The 16,711-nt window shown below is 41.0% G+C and overlaps 1 protein-coding gene and 1 pseudogene across 1 annotated transcript in view; both read right to left on the bottom strand.

Moving 5' to 3' along the window:
- Positions 1–16,711, bottom strand: part of RAB10 (RAB10, member RAS oncogene family) — a 61,634-nt gene that overhangs the window by 21,425 nt on the left and 23,498 nt on the right. Inside the window, exon 2 of the mRNA XM_054701265.1 lies at positions 2,975–3,035. Coding sequence (XP_054557240.1) covers positions 2,975–3,035 — 61 coding nt within the window. The remainder of the gene's footprint in view (positions 1–2,974; positions 3,036–16,711) is intronic.
- LOC119258674 (ADP-ribosylation factor-like protein 2) lies at positions 7,735–9,837 on the bottom strand (annotated as a pseudogene).

A 16,711-nucleotide genomic window follows, 5' to 3' on the forward strand; every position in this document is an offset into this window, starting at 1 on the left:
AATGACGGTAAAACTTTTTCTTACATAAAATAATAGATACACAGCTAGGAGAATGTTGTGAAATAGTAGTTTTTCTGACTTAAAAATAGCTCATTTCCTTAATTGTTGATACCACACATGGGGTCAAGGAACTGTGTACTCTGTGCTACTATGACAGTTATTTTTAGTCTGGACACTGACAGCACTGGAACAGGCCAGAGACAACATCAATCTGCTCTGCAAGGCAGTCCTTAAATTTCGTAACTCTGTATTTTTGGCAATATAATGAAGTTATTCCTTACTTTATAAATTAAGACATCAAATTTCTCACATTAAGAACATACCACAAAACTTTCAACAAGACTTGGCTCGTAGGTATACAATTTTTCTACACCACGAGTTTAAATCATGATTATCTCCAAAAATAGATAAATAAAAAGTATAAGGTCTGCTATCTGCCCTCAGAGAACTTATATTCCAGTGGGGACAAACAAGTAAATGAATATGTAACCCCAAAGTGTGATAAATGCTAACCAGGTAAATATGTTGGGGTGACAGAGAGAATGAAGTGAAGGGAAGGAAGTGATGCTTAAGGTGAGTGAGAAGAGAAGTAGAATAGAAATCAACAAATACTGAGTATCTTTATTTCCCAGTCTCTGTTCTAAGTGGAGGTTATATAACTATATATCAAACAGATGGGATCCCCACACTCAAAAAGTTTACATCCTAGTGAGAGAATAATGTACACATTTTTTAAATATGGTTTAGATATTTAAAAATACTGTGACCAAGATAAACCAGAAATAAATGCTGTAAGTGCCTAGAAGGGCTGGGCTGTTTTTAGCTAGTCATCACAAAAGGCCTCTCTAAGAGGAAAAAACTGAACTGAGACTGGATGAAAGCATTCCAAGCAAGAGGAACAGTTGACATACAAAGGCCCTGAGATGGAAACAAGCTTGGCACACTTAAGGGAAGAAAAACATGGCCACTGTGGTTGAAGCCAAGCTGGTGAAAGATGAATGAGGTCAGAGGGGCAGCAGACAAACCTGGAGTTTTCAAATTGTATTTCCGTTGAAATGAAAGTCCCTGGAATGAATGGGACTTTAAAATGCTCAGTCTAGCTATGGGGCTTGGGGGTGGGGCAGAGAAAGCTGGGAGTGGTCTACAGAGCATGTACAAAGATCCTAAATTGGAAAAGAATTTGCCTTGTTCATACAACTGAAATGAAATCAGTTGGGAGTATTATCTGCACAAGATGAGATCAAAAAGGTGGGAAAGGGTCTCCGCTGTACATTTGGTAAGGGATTTGAATTTTTATTTTAAATGCTATGGAAAGTCAAAAAGGTTATAAATAACTGAAAGAAAACAACCAACGATTGAAGCAGGACCCCCTAAATTATTAAACCCAGCCCCACTGAAGGGCATAAGTGCAATCGGCCTCCAGCCCAGGACCTCAATGCAGGTTCGGTCTGGGCAGAGGCCAGTCTATTCCCTTTTATATTAGGCTCCAGGATGTTGAAAATGGGCTTGAGAATGGAATAATCTGATTGGAGCTTGCCCAGCACCAGTCAAATATCTGGGATGGGAGTCCCTACTTCCCCCTTGATTCCTAGAGTTAAGTTATGAAGTCCAATTGGTGCAACCCCCTCCACCCCCACTTCCAAGTACTCAGTTATGCAAATCTGGGGTTGTGAATGGACCAATCTAATTGGAGCACTCATGGGTGCCAACTAAAAGGACCAATCAGGTTCAAAAGGCAGGCACCCCAGAGATAACGTGCCAGCTTCCAACCAGACCGAGAGAAGAAAAGGAGAGAGAATTGGCAAGTTGAAGAGGACTTGAAGAGGCAGGCAGATTCATCAGGAAGACCTTTGCTGAACTATGACACTGAACCCTGTCCTCTGGCACCACACCTTCATAGGCCTTATCTCTGGCTCCAACATCTCCTGCTGAATGACACCATTGGCACTATGCTAGGTGTCCTTAAAAGAGCTGGTTGCTGGGCCTCCCTGGTGGCGCAGCAGTTGAGCGCCGGGTTGCGAGGCTGCCCGCAGCCTCGCAGCGCTGGTTCGATCCCCGGCTGCATCACCTGAGGAGGGGTCCCACATGGCGCGCAGACCTCTCCTGCCGCCCGCTGCTCCCCTCAGCAGTGTACCTTGGTCCTTCTGCCTGCTCTGCCCGCTCTGGTGAATTCTCTCACCCTCCCGCGCTTCTGACTGTGCTCAGTGCTTGTATAAATAAATAAGTCCCTAACAAATAAATAAATAAATAAATAAATCTTTAAAAAAAAAAAGAGCTGGTTGCTGTTGGCTTTATGACTAGCATAGCTATAATACAGGTCCCTGCCTCTGACAAGGCCAGCACCAACCCCTGGTGCTGTTTGCCTTTGGTGCTGCCGGCCAGGCCTTCAGATTGCTGTTGCTAATTGCTGTACCACTTTGCAGAGACCTTCAACCTTTAAACCATTGCTTTTGCTTCTGGCCCTGCCTCTAATACTTTACTCTACCCCAACTTCTCTCTCTCTACCCCCTTTGTGTTCTGCAACTGTAGTTGTAGGCACATGGGTGAGCATCCACTAACTATGACATTTTGGTTCCCCAAGCCTTGCATGGTTACACCATGATCAGACTTGTATTTGAAAAAGGCTCCTTTGGCTGTCGTGTGGAAAAAGTACTACTGTAAGCCTACTGTACGATTCAAAGAGGTAAAGATGGCCTGGCTGTGGGAGGGTAATAATGGCAATAGCTCTCACAAACACACACATCCCCACCTCTAGCCTACACACCAGCTCTTGTATGCATAAATAAATCTTTAAAAAAAAAAAAAACAAAAACCTACATTCTAGAATATATAAATTCCAGCTTTGCCATTTACAGACTATAAAATCTTTAGAAGGGAAATCTTACAAAATTTAAAGAGGCGACAAGGAAGGATTTTGCTGCCAAACCTTCAGGAACTGGGTATTCTACAAAGTGAATAAATTAGTATCACTTACCATATCTGTAGTTTGATCTTCTTTCCTTGCAATTCAACTGTTTTGATCTTAAAGTCTATTCCTACAACATAGAAAAAAAGATAAATTTAACTCTGGTTCTGAATTTGGCTCTACTAAAATTAACTGTGACAAAAACATTATATTGTTAATATTTGTATTGAGTTGGCTCTGGCTATTCACTAAGATTGCAATTCAGAGGAAGTAAGTCCAATTTTATAGTTGAGTAGATGGAAAAGAAATAATTACACAGAAAGAGTGAGATGTTCACACACAGAAAGTAAATATAATTTTAATTATCTAGTATTGTTTTCCTTTGACTTTTTTTTATTGCAGTTTTCTAAACTTGGAAAACCAACAAGGAGAAAAATCCACTTGCATAAGATTGCCAGGTGTTTTTTTTTTTCCCCCACAAATAAAAATTCAGAAAAATACGTGTACACTGGCTTTGTTACTAAATCATTCAGTATCATTTCAACTCATTATCTTTTTTCTAATGATTAAATTTTCCCCCACTACAATCCATTATACCCTCTTCCTTCTTTCCCTCCCCACCTTCCCTCTTAACCTCTATGTTCATTAATGTCCACTATAGCTTTTGTATTTTATCAAACAGTCTGCTATGTGTCCAGCATTTGTTTTTGTCATTCTGAGTTACCTTACTACATATAATTCTCGCAAACTCCTCCATTTTGCTGAAAATGGCTGTATTTCATCTTTCCTTGTAGCTGAATAGATTATATTTGGAGAAATACCACATCCTCTGTTGATGGATACCTTGAATACTTCCATGGCCTAGCTACTGTAAACAATGCTACAATACACACTGTAGAGCTTTGTTTTTTTTCCTACTGATAGCTCCATGTTTTGGGATAGATGCCTGAGATTGTTGGGTCATATATCCATTTTCAGTTTTTTGAGGTAAATCCAGATGCTTAAAGTATCTAGTATTTTAGACACAATAAAAAGATGTTTCCTAGTTGATAAAAAATATATACAGCCTTCACTAGTTGGCAGAGCAAATATATACTGTACCAAGGATAATGAAGGTTATTCCATAATGATATAGGGGTAGATTCATTAAGAAGGCATAACAGGGCCTCCCTGGTGGCACAAGGGGTTAAGAGGCAGCCTATGAAGCAATCCACAGCTACTGCAGCATGAGTTCGATCCCTAGCCAAGAAGCTACTCATATGGCGCAGCAGACCTCTCCTGACTCTCCCGCTGCTCACCTCAGCAGTGTATTCCAGTCAATCCGCCTGTTCTATTCCCTGCCCTGTCTCTGGTGAATCCTCTCACCTCCACATCTCTGGCCTGTACTCTAATTCTAGTATGTATAAATAAATAAATCTTTAAAAAAAAAAAAAAAGGCATAACAATATTGAATGTTTATGCATCTAATAACACAGAGCTTCACAATACACAAAAGTATTGCAGCTGCCCCAAGATGTGTCTGCTCCATAAACAACCAAAATCTTCAGCTCAGCCCTAGTAAGTTTCTCATACCCAACTCAGTAGAGGAAAAAAGGCCATCTGCCTGGTATCTATCAACCTCGGGGAGTATCTATGCTTGAATTTATTTCTGCAAGAAATACTGAGAAAAATATCCTAAAATGACCTGGCTGTCAAGACTAAGAATTCCAGTTAGGCATACAATTTATTAACTAATCTTTTTTTTTAAAAAAAAAAAAAAAAAAGGGCCTCCCCGGTGGCGCAGCGGTTGAGCGCTGGGCTGCGAAGCTGCGCGCAGCTTCTGTGACGCCGGTTCGATCCCCGGCTGCTCCCCGGCCAACAGAGGAGGGTCCCACATGGTGCGCAGACCTCTCCTGCCACCCGCTGCTCCCCTCAGCAGTGTACTTCGGTCCTTCTGCCTGCTCTGATCCCCGCTCTGGCTCTGGTGAATTCTCTCACCCTCCCGCGCCTCTGACTGTACCCAGTGCATGTATAAACAAAACAAACAAACAGATAAATAAAAAAAAAAAACATGCCTCTAAAAAAAAAAAAAAAAAAATATATTTATTTATTTATTTATTTATTTATTTATTTATTTATGCAAGCACTGGGTACAGTCAGAAGCGCAGGAGGGTGGGAGAATTCACCAGAGCCAGAGCGGGGAGCAGAGCAGGCAGAAGGACCGAAGTACACTGCTGAGGGGAACAGTGGGCGGCAGGAGAGGTCTGTGTGCCATATGGGACCCTCCTCCGGTGGCCGGGGAGCATCCGGGAATCGAACCAGCACTGCAGAGGCTGCAGGCAGCTTTGCAACCCAGCGCTCAACCGCTGCGCCACCGGGGAGGCCCTATTAACTAATCTTAATGACAAATCTGACAATACTATTTCAGAAGACTTTTCAAAAAAGAGGTGAAATTAGTACACATTCTGTAAGTTCTACATAAACCCTTTGAAATCAAAATCAGATCTAACTAGAAAACTTCTAAGAATTCAGGGTATTTTAAGTCACTTACCTAATTGATCATGATAGAAATCTCATCCTAGACTCTCAGTTTCCCTGTCAACCTCACCCAATCAATCCACCGCCAACTATTAGGTTCTATTACTATCAATAAGTCTTCTGAATTTGTTCTTGAGATTAAGGATATTTCCCTACCAGTTTTATTAGCTTTCTCTTTATAACTTGCACATGTTGTCGCCAGTGTTTTCTCCTCTTTAGCTCTTGAACTCATTCCAATGGATTTTGTTAAGTGCCCCATACTCCACCCTTACTGCCCACTCACCACATAGCAAAGTGGCTCTCACTGAGATCAGTGATCTATGTTCCTAAATACGACGATCATCTCCAAGCCTTCATCTGAATCAACCTAACATAGCAGTAGTTGTAGCGGTTCTTCATACTTTCCTGCACAAAAACACTAATCACTCTTTAATCTTCATTACTAGTTTTCATCTGACCTCTAAAAACTGGAGCAAACTTCTCTATCTCACTCATTCCTTTGGTGATTTCCACTAATTTTCCCAATTTTGTGGTATTAAATACCACCCACACACTTACAGCTCTCAAATCTGTATCGTAACCCAGATCTCACCCCCGAACTCCAAACCTGATACCCACCTACCTATTAGATATCTCTTAATCCCATCTTTCACTCAAAGACTAAAAAAAAAAAAACTAAGGCCCAACACATTCTGACCACCTCTGCTTTTCCACCCCGGCTTCATGTGCTACTCCTCTTCCTCGCACATAGCCTACTGTATTAGTTTCTTAATTCTACACAGAGATCAGGCAGATCCCCACACTGTGGAACGCTCCTCCACCAGGGCTCCTTCCCCTTAGGCAGGCACATACTCTAAATTATCACGTTCACCTGTTTCCTACCCAGTGTGCATTGTCTTGTTACCATTCCCTACCCTTCTTCCTTACATCTTTAACATTCCTCAAATAAACGGTACATATTTACCTATTTCTGTTGTTTATTGCCTGCCTCTCTTGGCCAAAATATAAGATTCGCGAAGATAAAAAATTGTATCTGCTTAATTCAGTTAAATTCCTAGCATCCAGAGCAATGCCTAAAATATAAGCAGACATTCAGAAAATACTGTAGAATAAACACATATTTTCTAGACAAAATAAGAGCCTCTGAGACAAGCTACAGAAACTTCATTCATAAGGTGAAACTCAGCACTTGACAAGCTCTACACTTATCCACTTAGTTTCTCATCAGCTTTTGAGAGCCTCAGGTCAAAAATGAAGGACAAAAATTCCAGAAAGATATCAAAAGAAATAAGCAAAAACAAGAAAGAAAGGGAATCTGGGGGAAACAAGGGCAAGCAGAAGAAAAGAATTCCTTTCATCTTCTGCAGGAAGAGGGGAAGAGCAAGGAGAACCAGGAAACTCCTGGATAAGGTTTTTCAAGAGATCTCCCGGAAAACACAACTCAATAACAGAATATACAAATCTTAGCAAATTAGAAGGTCAAACCAGCGAAGTCTAACAGAAGTTCTAACAGAAGTTCAAGAATAATATGTAGAAAACAATGAAAAAATTATGCAGAGAAACTTAACAAAACCAAAGGAATCTATTTTAGACTGAAAGGCCAGCCAAGTACCCAGCATAACGAACAAAATAAGATCTATGTCAAGCAAGAGCATCATGAAATTTCAGGACACGGGAATAAAGATATTATAAAATCTAGCAAATAAACAAATTAGGCCCAATTAAACAATCAATTCTGAACTCAGACTTCTCAATAGCAACATCAGAATTCAAAATTCAAGAGTTTTAGAAGCATTTAGGATGATTTCACTCATGTGGAATACAAAAGACAGCAAAATTAACAGGCAACTATAAATCAGAGAGATTCGGCAAGGGAGGCGGAGGGAGAGGGATCAAAAGAGGGGAGGGGCGAGCACAAGGGGCTGTGGTGATGGTGCAGGGGTGACTTGGTGGTGGGACTTTTACAGGGACTACACCTGCGAGGAGAAACCAAATTTTGTACAGAAATGAACAATGATGTAAAATATATATAAATTAATTTTTGAAAAAAGACAAAGGAAAGCAACAGGCAACACCAAACCAAATCCCAGAACTCTCACTGCAGAGCTGAGTTTACAAGAAGGGGACGGTGGGCTCAGTGGGCTGTGGTGGATGTCATACAATTACTTACATCTGCAGAGGTGTGAAGCTACACCCTGAAACAGATACACCGCTGTAAATCAATAAGCACAATTATACCACAAAAGAGAATTTTTTAAAAAGTCATTTTCAACCTGTATCCAGTCAAAATCAAATGAGTAAAATAAAGGTATTTCCAAACATGAAAGACCCAAATATTTAGTACCCAAGAACCTTTTTCCATTTTTTTTTTTATTGGGGGATGGGGTGGGCAAGGAGCAGTTTATTTTCACAGCTGAGCCAAGGACAAAGTCCTCAGTGTTGGTAGCAGCACAGGCAGCCCCCTTCCAACCCTCTCCTCGTGGTATGGCAGCTGCAGACGGTGTCCAATCAGGAGCCAGGGCAGCAGCTCTCCTGCCATGGAAGATGGCCGGCCACACAGCAGCAGGTTAGAGGAGGAAAGGAAGTGTTAGCCTGGTGAAGGACTTAAATCTCTCCATGGACCATGTCTGGGGAAGACCTGGGAATTGTGGGCGGCCTGTACTTCGAGGTGGGTGCATCTGAAGCGACTCAGTCAGTCACCAAGACATAGCTGGAGATGTCATACAGGAGCCAGTGGATGCCAGGTGGCAGACTCCTCATGAAGGCACTGCGGCCCTGGATGCACTGGTGGTGGCTATGGATGGAGTCTAACTCCAGGACCTCTTGGATAGCCACTAGAGGACAGGGCTATGGGCAGGTCTGGCTGTTGGCAAAGATGAGGTGGGTCATTCCAGCCAGGGCTTCCTCCAGCAGGGCTCCAGGACTGTCCTGGTGACAGTCCTGTATGTGCTGAGGGTCGGCACTGTCCAGCACCCAAATGAGGCCCTGCCCTTAAAATAGTTCCACCAGTGGGAACGCAGGGACATCCACATCCCATATGTTCCCACTTGAATCCTTGATGCTCCAGGGTTTTGATGTTCAAGTCCAATGTCAGGGAGGTGGTATCTATGGTTGTTTTAACAGCACTATGAGCAGTGGCAGCTCCTGCTCTTTCTGCTGCTTCTTCTTCAGAATGGGCAGAAGCCCCAGGGTCCCAATGGCCCCATCCTGATCACTGCTTCTTTCTCTTATACATCTTTTCTAAGACAGCTACTAAACAGAAATTACTTTACCAAGAATAGGAATAAATTCAGCAAATAGAGTGATGTAAAGGGCAATTCAAACTGGCCTAGGGAAAAACCAATTCAGAAGAGGAATATGACAGAATAAAATGAGAAGTTCCAAAAGATGCCTTCTAAGAAAGGGAGGGGAAGAAATTATATATCAATAGAGTACAAAAGCAGAGTCCAGAGGATTTGGCAATTATGTTGTAGTTTGAGAAAAAGGAGGGACAATGCTTGAAATATAAGCAAATATAACAATGAAGAAACGGTAAACTACAGTAAAAATAAAAACTTATGAAAGAAAATACAATTACAGTACACTACTTGGTTTAGCATTTAATAAAAATGTGTTACAACTATTTGAGAAGATGACAGAAGATGCATCAGGGTGGAATATTTAATTCTCATCTTCCAAAACAATAAGCAAGAATTTCTAAAATTAGTTGGGTTTTTTGTTTGTTTAAATTAAAAGCATATGATGTGGGAATACAGAGTTCAATAATAAGGCCAAAAAGTATTTGGGAAAGGTAAGACACAGGTAAACATGGGGGCAAGAATTTGTTACTGTTGTTCCTGCTATTGTCACAAACCATGAGGTACTACCTAACTTCTAAAATTCTATATCTATTACAAGAACAGAAATACAAATTAGGGTGCAACTTCCCTGGTGGCCTCAGGTTAGGTCTCAGAGCTATTACCATGATGACCTGGGTTCCATCTCTGGCCAGGGATCTAACCCACATATAGCACAGCAGACCTCTCCTGTCTCAACCACTGCTCCCCGTAGCTGTGTATTTCACTAGATACACCTGTTCTGCTCCCCACTGTGTCTCTGGTAAATCCTCTTACCCCCTGCAACTCTGGTCTACACACAAGGTTTTCTACTAAATATTTTTAAAAAAGAAATACAAATTAGGTTAAAAGAGGAGAGCTTTAGGGCCTCCCTGGTGGCACAGGCGGTTGAGGGCAGCACTGTGAAGCTGTCCACAGCCTCTGCAGTGCTGGTTTGATCCCCGTTGTCCTCGGAGCAACCCATGTGGCAAGCAGACCTCTCCTGTCTCTCCCGCTGCTCCCCTCAGCAGTGTATTTCATCAGTCTGCCTGTTTTGTTCCCTGCTCTGTCTCTGGTGAATCCTCTCACCCTCCCGCACATCTTGTATAAATTTGTACTCTATAAATTATACCCCAGCTCTTGTATAAATGAAAAAAAAATCTTAAAAAAAAAAAAAAAGAGGAGAGCTTTATTTACAAATGTGTTCTCTCCAATAATTAAACACCTCACCCAGATCACCGTATTTCCACCACGGCCCCAAGCCACCCCTGCAGTCTCAGTCCTTGCACTGAGTATTCCTCAGTGGTGCATTTTTCTCAGGTAAATACATTTGTCACTCCAGCACATACTTTCTACGCTGACAAACATACACACACCTAAATAAGGGGGGTGGGGGAGAATATGCTTAAGATAGAGTAGGAAAGCTTTTGATAAAGTTTAGGGCTAAGAATAAAATATACAGCTCAGCTGCAAAGAAACCTGTCGCCCTTTAAGTGTGCCAGAAGGAACGATAGGATTCTCCAGAAATTCTATCATTTGCTAAATTACCATAGACTATAGCAATCATAGGGTTTGATTTAACAAGTGATTTTTTTTTTGTTTTGTTTTGCTTACGTAAAAACACACTCAAGGAAATCCCCACTATTACAGATTTCCTAGAACCAGTTCAAATGGGTATTTCAATTTATCACAGTTCAATTCATTTATCAATTTTCAGTTGCTCAGGAAATTGAGAAACAAAATTGACCAAAAATTAGCCTAACGTTATAGAAGCACCATCCAGTGGCAAAAGGAGCAGCTGCAACTACTAGCCACTACAAATGCCACGTTTTCCACAGCTTGGCTTCTGAAGACCATCAGGACCACAGTAATTAATGCAGGCAAAAACAACTTAAATAGTAAACTCCGACAATCAAAGTTTAACAACTTACAGCCAAAGTGATCAGTATTTTTGGATTTAACAAAGTGAAAATCAAATGTTTCCATCACACCAGAAGAAATAAGCACATACCTATAAGCCTTTGAATACAGTTTAGTCTACAATTTTAAGAGCTCTGTCACCAGCAGTACAAATTCTGGAAAGGTCAATTTTCAACACATTAGTTTCTTTATCTGAATACAGAGGTGAAAACATGGAATGTGGGAAAGTTACCGCTACAGATCCTTTCATATAATAGCTTAGCTAACACTGAGAATTAATAAAATGACTGGCACTGGTTTAAGTCCTTTGCATGCTACTAGAATGTCAGTGCTTGTAGGCTTCCCAAAAGCAGAGTTAGGAAATACATTTATGTATACTAACCCATGCATATACATACACCCACATCTCCATGATTTGTCTGTATAATACATAACACAGTGAGTTAACACTGACATCACTGATTACAATCCACTAGAGTTCATCCTGGCCTTACTTTGAAATCTCTTTCTTTAGCAATACAATAACTGCTCTTGTTATCTAAAATATATTTACTTACATGCTCAATCCGTGTGTGTACGTGTGTTGCGCTCTCTCTCTCTCTCTCTCCCTCCTTCTCTCTCTCTCTCTCTCTCTCTCCCCCCACCCCCCTACTCACAGGAGTACCATTTCTGAAGTTTCTCCCAAATAGTTCACATATTCAATAAAGTCTCTCCACTCTGGCCAGTCAGAACTAGATTGTCTCCCAAACTACCGTAAATCCCAATACTTCAACCAGCTCTCCGGGAGCTGTTCTTCCTGTTATACTGCGTTACCATTCTTTCAAGGTTTGGGGGCCAATTTCCACATACTGAAACTTCACTAAAGCTAGAGCTAAAATAGTTGAGCCAAAGCAGCTTTATTCCCTTTCTAATCAAAGAATACACTATGAAAGTGTAATACAGTGTTCAAATACAATCTACCTATTATTCTTTTTTTTTTTTTTTTAAATTTTATTTATTTATTTATACAAGCACTGGTTACAGTCAGAAGCGCGGGAAGGTGAGAGAATTCACCAGAGCCAGAGCGGGGAGCAGAACAGGCAGAAGGACCGAAGTACACTGCTGAAGGGAGCAGCGGGCAGCAGGAGAGGTCTGCGCGCCATGTGGGACCCTCGTCAGTGGCCGGGGATCGAACCGGCGCTGCAGAGGCCGTAGGCAGCTTCGCAGCCCAGCGCTCAACCGCTGCGCCACCAGGGAGGCCCCTACCTATTATTCTTTCTCCGCATGTGGCAGACAATATTTCTCACGTCTTCATGATGATATACTGGCAGTTTAATACTAGACTGAAGAAACTAAGTTGAAGTAATCTGGATTTTGTACCCAATGTCCTAGTTAGTTCTCTTTCATTATATAATTATTAACAATTATTTTCTGGGCCTCCCTGAAAAGGGAGGAGGTTCAGTCTCAGCACTAGACTGTCTCAGCCACTGCCACTGTAGCAGGAGTTAGATCCCCAGCAGCATGAGTTTGAGCCCACATGGTGCGGGAGACCTCTCCTGTTTCACCTGCTGCTCCCCTCAGCAGTGTATTTCAGTCAATCTGCCTGTTCTGCTCCCCACTCTGTCTCTGGTGAATCCTCTCACCCCGCCCCCCACCTCTGGCCTGTATCCCAGTTCTTGTGTGCATAAAATAATAAAAGTAAATCTTTAAAAAAAAAAAAAAAGAGAGAGAGAGAGAGACCTAAAGGAAGGGGCAGTCCTCAAGTTCCAATATAACATTACCAATGCTGGGCCTCCCCTGGTGGCACAGCGGTTGAGTTCTGGGCTGCCAGCATTGGTTCGATCCCCGGCTGCCAGCGAGGGTCCCACATGGCGCGCAGACCTCTCCTGCCGCCTGCTGTTCCCCTCAGCAGTGTATTTTCAGTTACCCTGCCTGTTCTGTTCCCGCTCTGGCTCTGGTTCTGGTGAATTCTCTCACCTTCCTGCGCTTCTGACTGTACCCAGTGTATGTATAAATAAATAATCTTAAAAAAAAAATTACCAATGCTACCAATATCACTTAACTGTTTCTGTCCAAAGCCCCAACATAGTGTGTAAGTTATTTTGCCTATCATTTAAGTCACCTTTCTTTCAAATCTCTCAGAATGTAACTTCATTCTCTCCCAAAATCTCTACATGTAAGACTATGAATTATGTCTCAAATAATACTAACAAATAGGACTACAAAGAAAATCTACATAAAACATTTAGTAGTTTCTAGCACATAGTTATCTTAAGCATTAGACTGTATTACTTTTATTATAGACAGAAACAAAGGCCTAGAGATGAAGTCATCTTTCTATTCCCCTCCCTCCCCCATGCATTTAGAGAGGAATTATTTCCTGCTTAAGTGGGCAATAGTACTTTGTAAGCTGCTTTACAGTGAAATACTTCATGTAGAAAACTGCACCTTCTCTCTTCAGTTTGCTGTCATCCACACTCACTGAACAGAACTTGTGTTGCTCATTGGGACCCAGTCTGTTCCAGGGTTCTGGGTTATTCTCTGTCCCACCTGACACCTGGATTGAACAAGGCCAGATTCAAAGACATCCAAAGCTGCTCCAGTTCTTCTGGCTCCAATAAACACAAAGTGGGGATCAGACTAGGGGGCTTCTTGACCCGAGGACTTGGAGAATCATGATATGGGAGAGGATTTGGGCCAGGAGGGAGAGGAGAAGAAATCCACAAGGCTTGGAACCATCTCTATTTTTTACTTATATTAGTGTTAGCAAAGTTATTTTCTGTCTCCAATACAAAATTCAATCTATTACTTGTATCACCAAAGAGTACTAGAGAGAACAAAGAAATAGAGCATTCCAGTTTATAGCCTCTGGAATTAAGTTTTGAAATCCAATGATTCAACTTTCAAATTTATCCATTTTGTAATTTTCACCACCTTTCTCTCTCCTCTGTTTACAGGGTGATGGAAGTTGCAAATCTAATTTCTAACTCACACTGGTTTTATCAACCTCCCATGAACTGGTTATTTTGGTTACTTCACTGCAAACTCCAGATCCCAATGAGCTGCTGTTTATGAGTTCCATCAGTTTATATTTAACATATTATAAAATAAAACTAATAAAGTATTAATGTATTTTAAAATAAACCCATAAACAGTTTTTGAAAAGCAACATTTTCAAAAAATGCCTTAATGAGAATGGCATTTTAGTTTTGTAACTTTAAGTCTACTTTAATAGACAAATTGAATTCTCAGTTCTGCTTCTGCATTCAGTCTATTGCTGCTTTGATTGAAATACATTAAGAATATCAAGTATTCTGGTGGCGCAAGGAGTTAAGCACCACACTATAAAGCAATCCACAGCCTCTGCAGCACGGGTTTGATCCCTGGCCAGCCAAGGAGAAACCCACATGGCAAGGCAGACCTCTCCTGTCTCACCTGCTGCTCCCCTCAGCAGTGTATTTCAGTCAGTCTGCCTGTGTTTTGTTTCCCGCTCTGTCTCTGGTGAATCCTCTCACTCCTCTGCATCTCTGGCCTGTACCCCAGCTCTTGTATGCATAAATAAATAAATCTTTAAAAAAAAAAAAAAAAGAGAATATCAAGTATAAAAATAAAGTCTAGCTAGAAAATGGAAGAGTATTTTAAGAGCCTGTTAAGGTAATTCTAAACCTCCTTTGACACTACAAAAACAAGTGGTACTTTGTTAACCTTAAAAAAATAAAATCTGGGCCTCCCCTGGTGGCACAGCGGGTTGAGCACCGCACTGTGAGGCTGTCCACAGCCTCTGCAGTGCCGGTTCGATCCCGGCCGGCCGGTGAGGGTTCCACATGGTGGAGCAGACCTCTCCTGTCTCACTGCTGCTCCCCTCAGCAGTGTATTTTGTCCATCTTCCTGTTCTGTTCCCCACTCTGTCTTTGGTGAATCCTCTCGCCCTCCCACACATCTGGCCTGTACCCCGGTTCTTGTATAAATAATCTAAAACATAAATAAATAAAATCTACAATTCATGTATTTCTTATATAGAGCATTCTATAAATTATATAAATATTAGCTGCAACATGGAATCTGAAACCATTATCAATGAATTTTTCATATTCTAGTACTTTAAGCCCATCAGTTACTTTACACTTTTAGATCTTTTATAAACAATTGGAAAATATCAGTCACTAAACTATACAGTTCTTTCAAATGTTGACACCTCATTACACAATATGAAAAAAACATAATAGTTAATACCACTATGGCCCTCATGAGAATATAAGCACTGGAAAGATGTCAAGTTGATGGAGGTACATAAAATTTTTTCAAAATTCTAATTTTCATTTAAAAGCATGAGTTTTATCATTGGCAACAAATGCTATCAATTCATTCATTTGAGAAAGTGTCTGCCAAATATTTAATTTTGAATAACCATTGTATGCCAGTTGTTCTTTCAAGGATAAATGGGTGTCCCATTAAAAAAGGTGAATAATTCAAACAACTTCGGAGGTGCTTTTCCTTGAGAAAACCATCATCTCAGAATGACAGAAGCATTTTACATTTACTTCCCATTCTGTCACAAAGAAAACAGATGTAGAGGAGGGCAAAGGTCAAGCTTTAATAAAATTAAAAATGCTTTCTGCTTCATCACAGACATTCTCAAGTGAAATTAAGCTTTGTTTTTTTTTTCCTGTGAGTCAACTGTGGTAAAGAATACAATGACTAATAATCCATCTCAGTGCCAATGCCTGGATTCATGCTGAAGTCAGCAAAAAATTTTGCTTCTGCACCATCAGTTAAGTATCGACACGGTGAAAAATGGCACATAACTTAGCCTTAAAGCTATGTATAAATAATTTTCACTTTTTTGTTAAAAAGATACACAGGTGGGGGGCCTCCCTGGTGGAGCAAGGGGTTGTCTCAGCACTATGAAGCTATTGGAGGCCACTGCAGCATGAGTTCGAACCCCAGCCAGAGAGCTAACCCCCCTGGCGCAGCAGATTTCTCCTGTTGCGTCCGCTGCTCCCCTCAGCAGTGTGTTTCAGTAGATTCGCCTGTTCTGCTCCCCACTCTTGTCTCTGGTGATTCCTCTCACCCTCCCCTTGCACCTCTGGCCTGCACCGGAGCTCTTATATGCATAAATAAATAAAATAAATCTAAAAAGGAAAAAAAGATACCCAGGTGGAGTCTGTGGAGATACAAATTTTGAGAACCACAGTGGTATACTAACATTTGTTGAAAATTATGTGTTGGAAGCTTCCACTGTGTATTTTCTTTGTTCCTTGCAACAATCTTGATTTATTTTTCTTAAAACAGATGAGGAAATTTAGGTGATATCAAAAAAACAAATCTGACTCCAAAGTTTCCCATCACCATGCTTAAGACATATTTGACAGATTATCAACACAGGTTATTAAATTCAGCTTCCTTACCTGTGAAATTATCTTGCCCTTATCACAGATTTGTGTAAGGCTCAAAGAAGGAAACACAGAAGTATTCTAAAATGTTTCCTAGACTACATTAAATATTAGAAAATAAACAAAAATAAATTCCAATAAAGAAAAAAATATCCTTGAAGTTTAAAAAGTTGTACTTTTGGGCCTTCCTGGTGGTGCAAGGAGTTAAGACGCAATCTATAAAGCAATCCACAGCCACTGAAGCACGAGTTCGATCCCCTGGCCCACCAGGGAGCAACCCATATGGAGCAGCAGACCTCTCCTATCTCTCCCGATGCTCCCCTCAGCAGTGTATTTCGGTCAATCTGCCTGTTCTGTTCCCCACTCTCTCTGGTGAATTCTCTCACCTTCCACACCTCTGGCCTATATCCCAGTTTTTGTATGCATAAATAAATAAATCCTAAAAAAAAAAAAAGTTGTACTTCTACTAGGTGATTTAAAAAAAAAAAATAAATAAATACCGCTAAGACCATTTTTTGCTCAAATGACAACTTTATGATTTCATGGAGCCATTCCTGCCATTCCCCACAGTGGGAAAGCTCACCAGCCTTTGGAGTAAGTTCTAATTCTTGAACTTCCCAGAAGAGGCAAAAAGCCAGTCCTCTACTCATTGTGAAAAAAATAAAACTAAGAACAAAACAGGA

The sequence above is a fragment of the Talpa occidentalis genome, unplaced genomic scaffold (assembly GCF_014898055.3).
Source record: "Talpa occidentalis isolate TD23 unplaced genomic scaffold, MPIMG_talOcc4v2.1 talOcc4.5, whole genome shotgun sequence".
Lineage (NCBI taxonomy): Eukaryota > Metazoa > Chordata > Mammalia > Eulipotyphla > Talpidae > Talpa > Talpa occidentalis.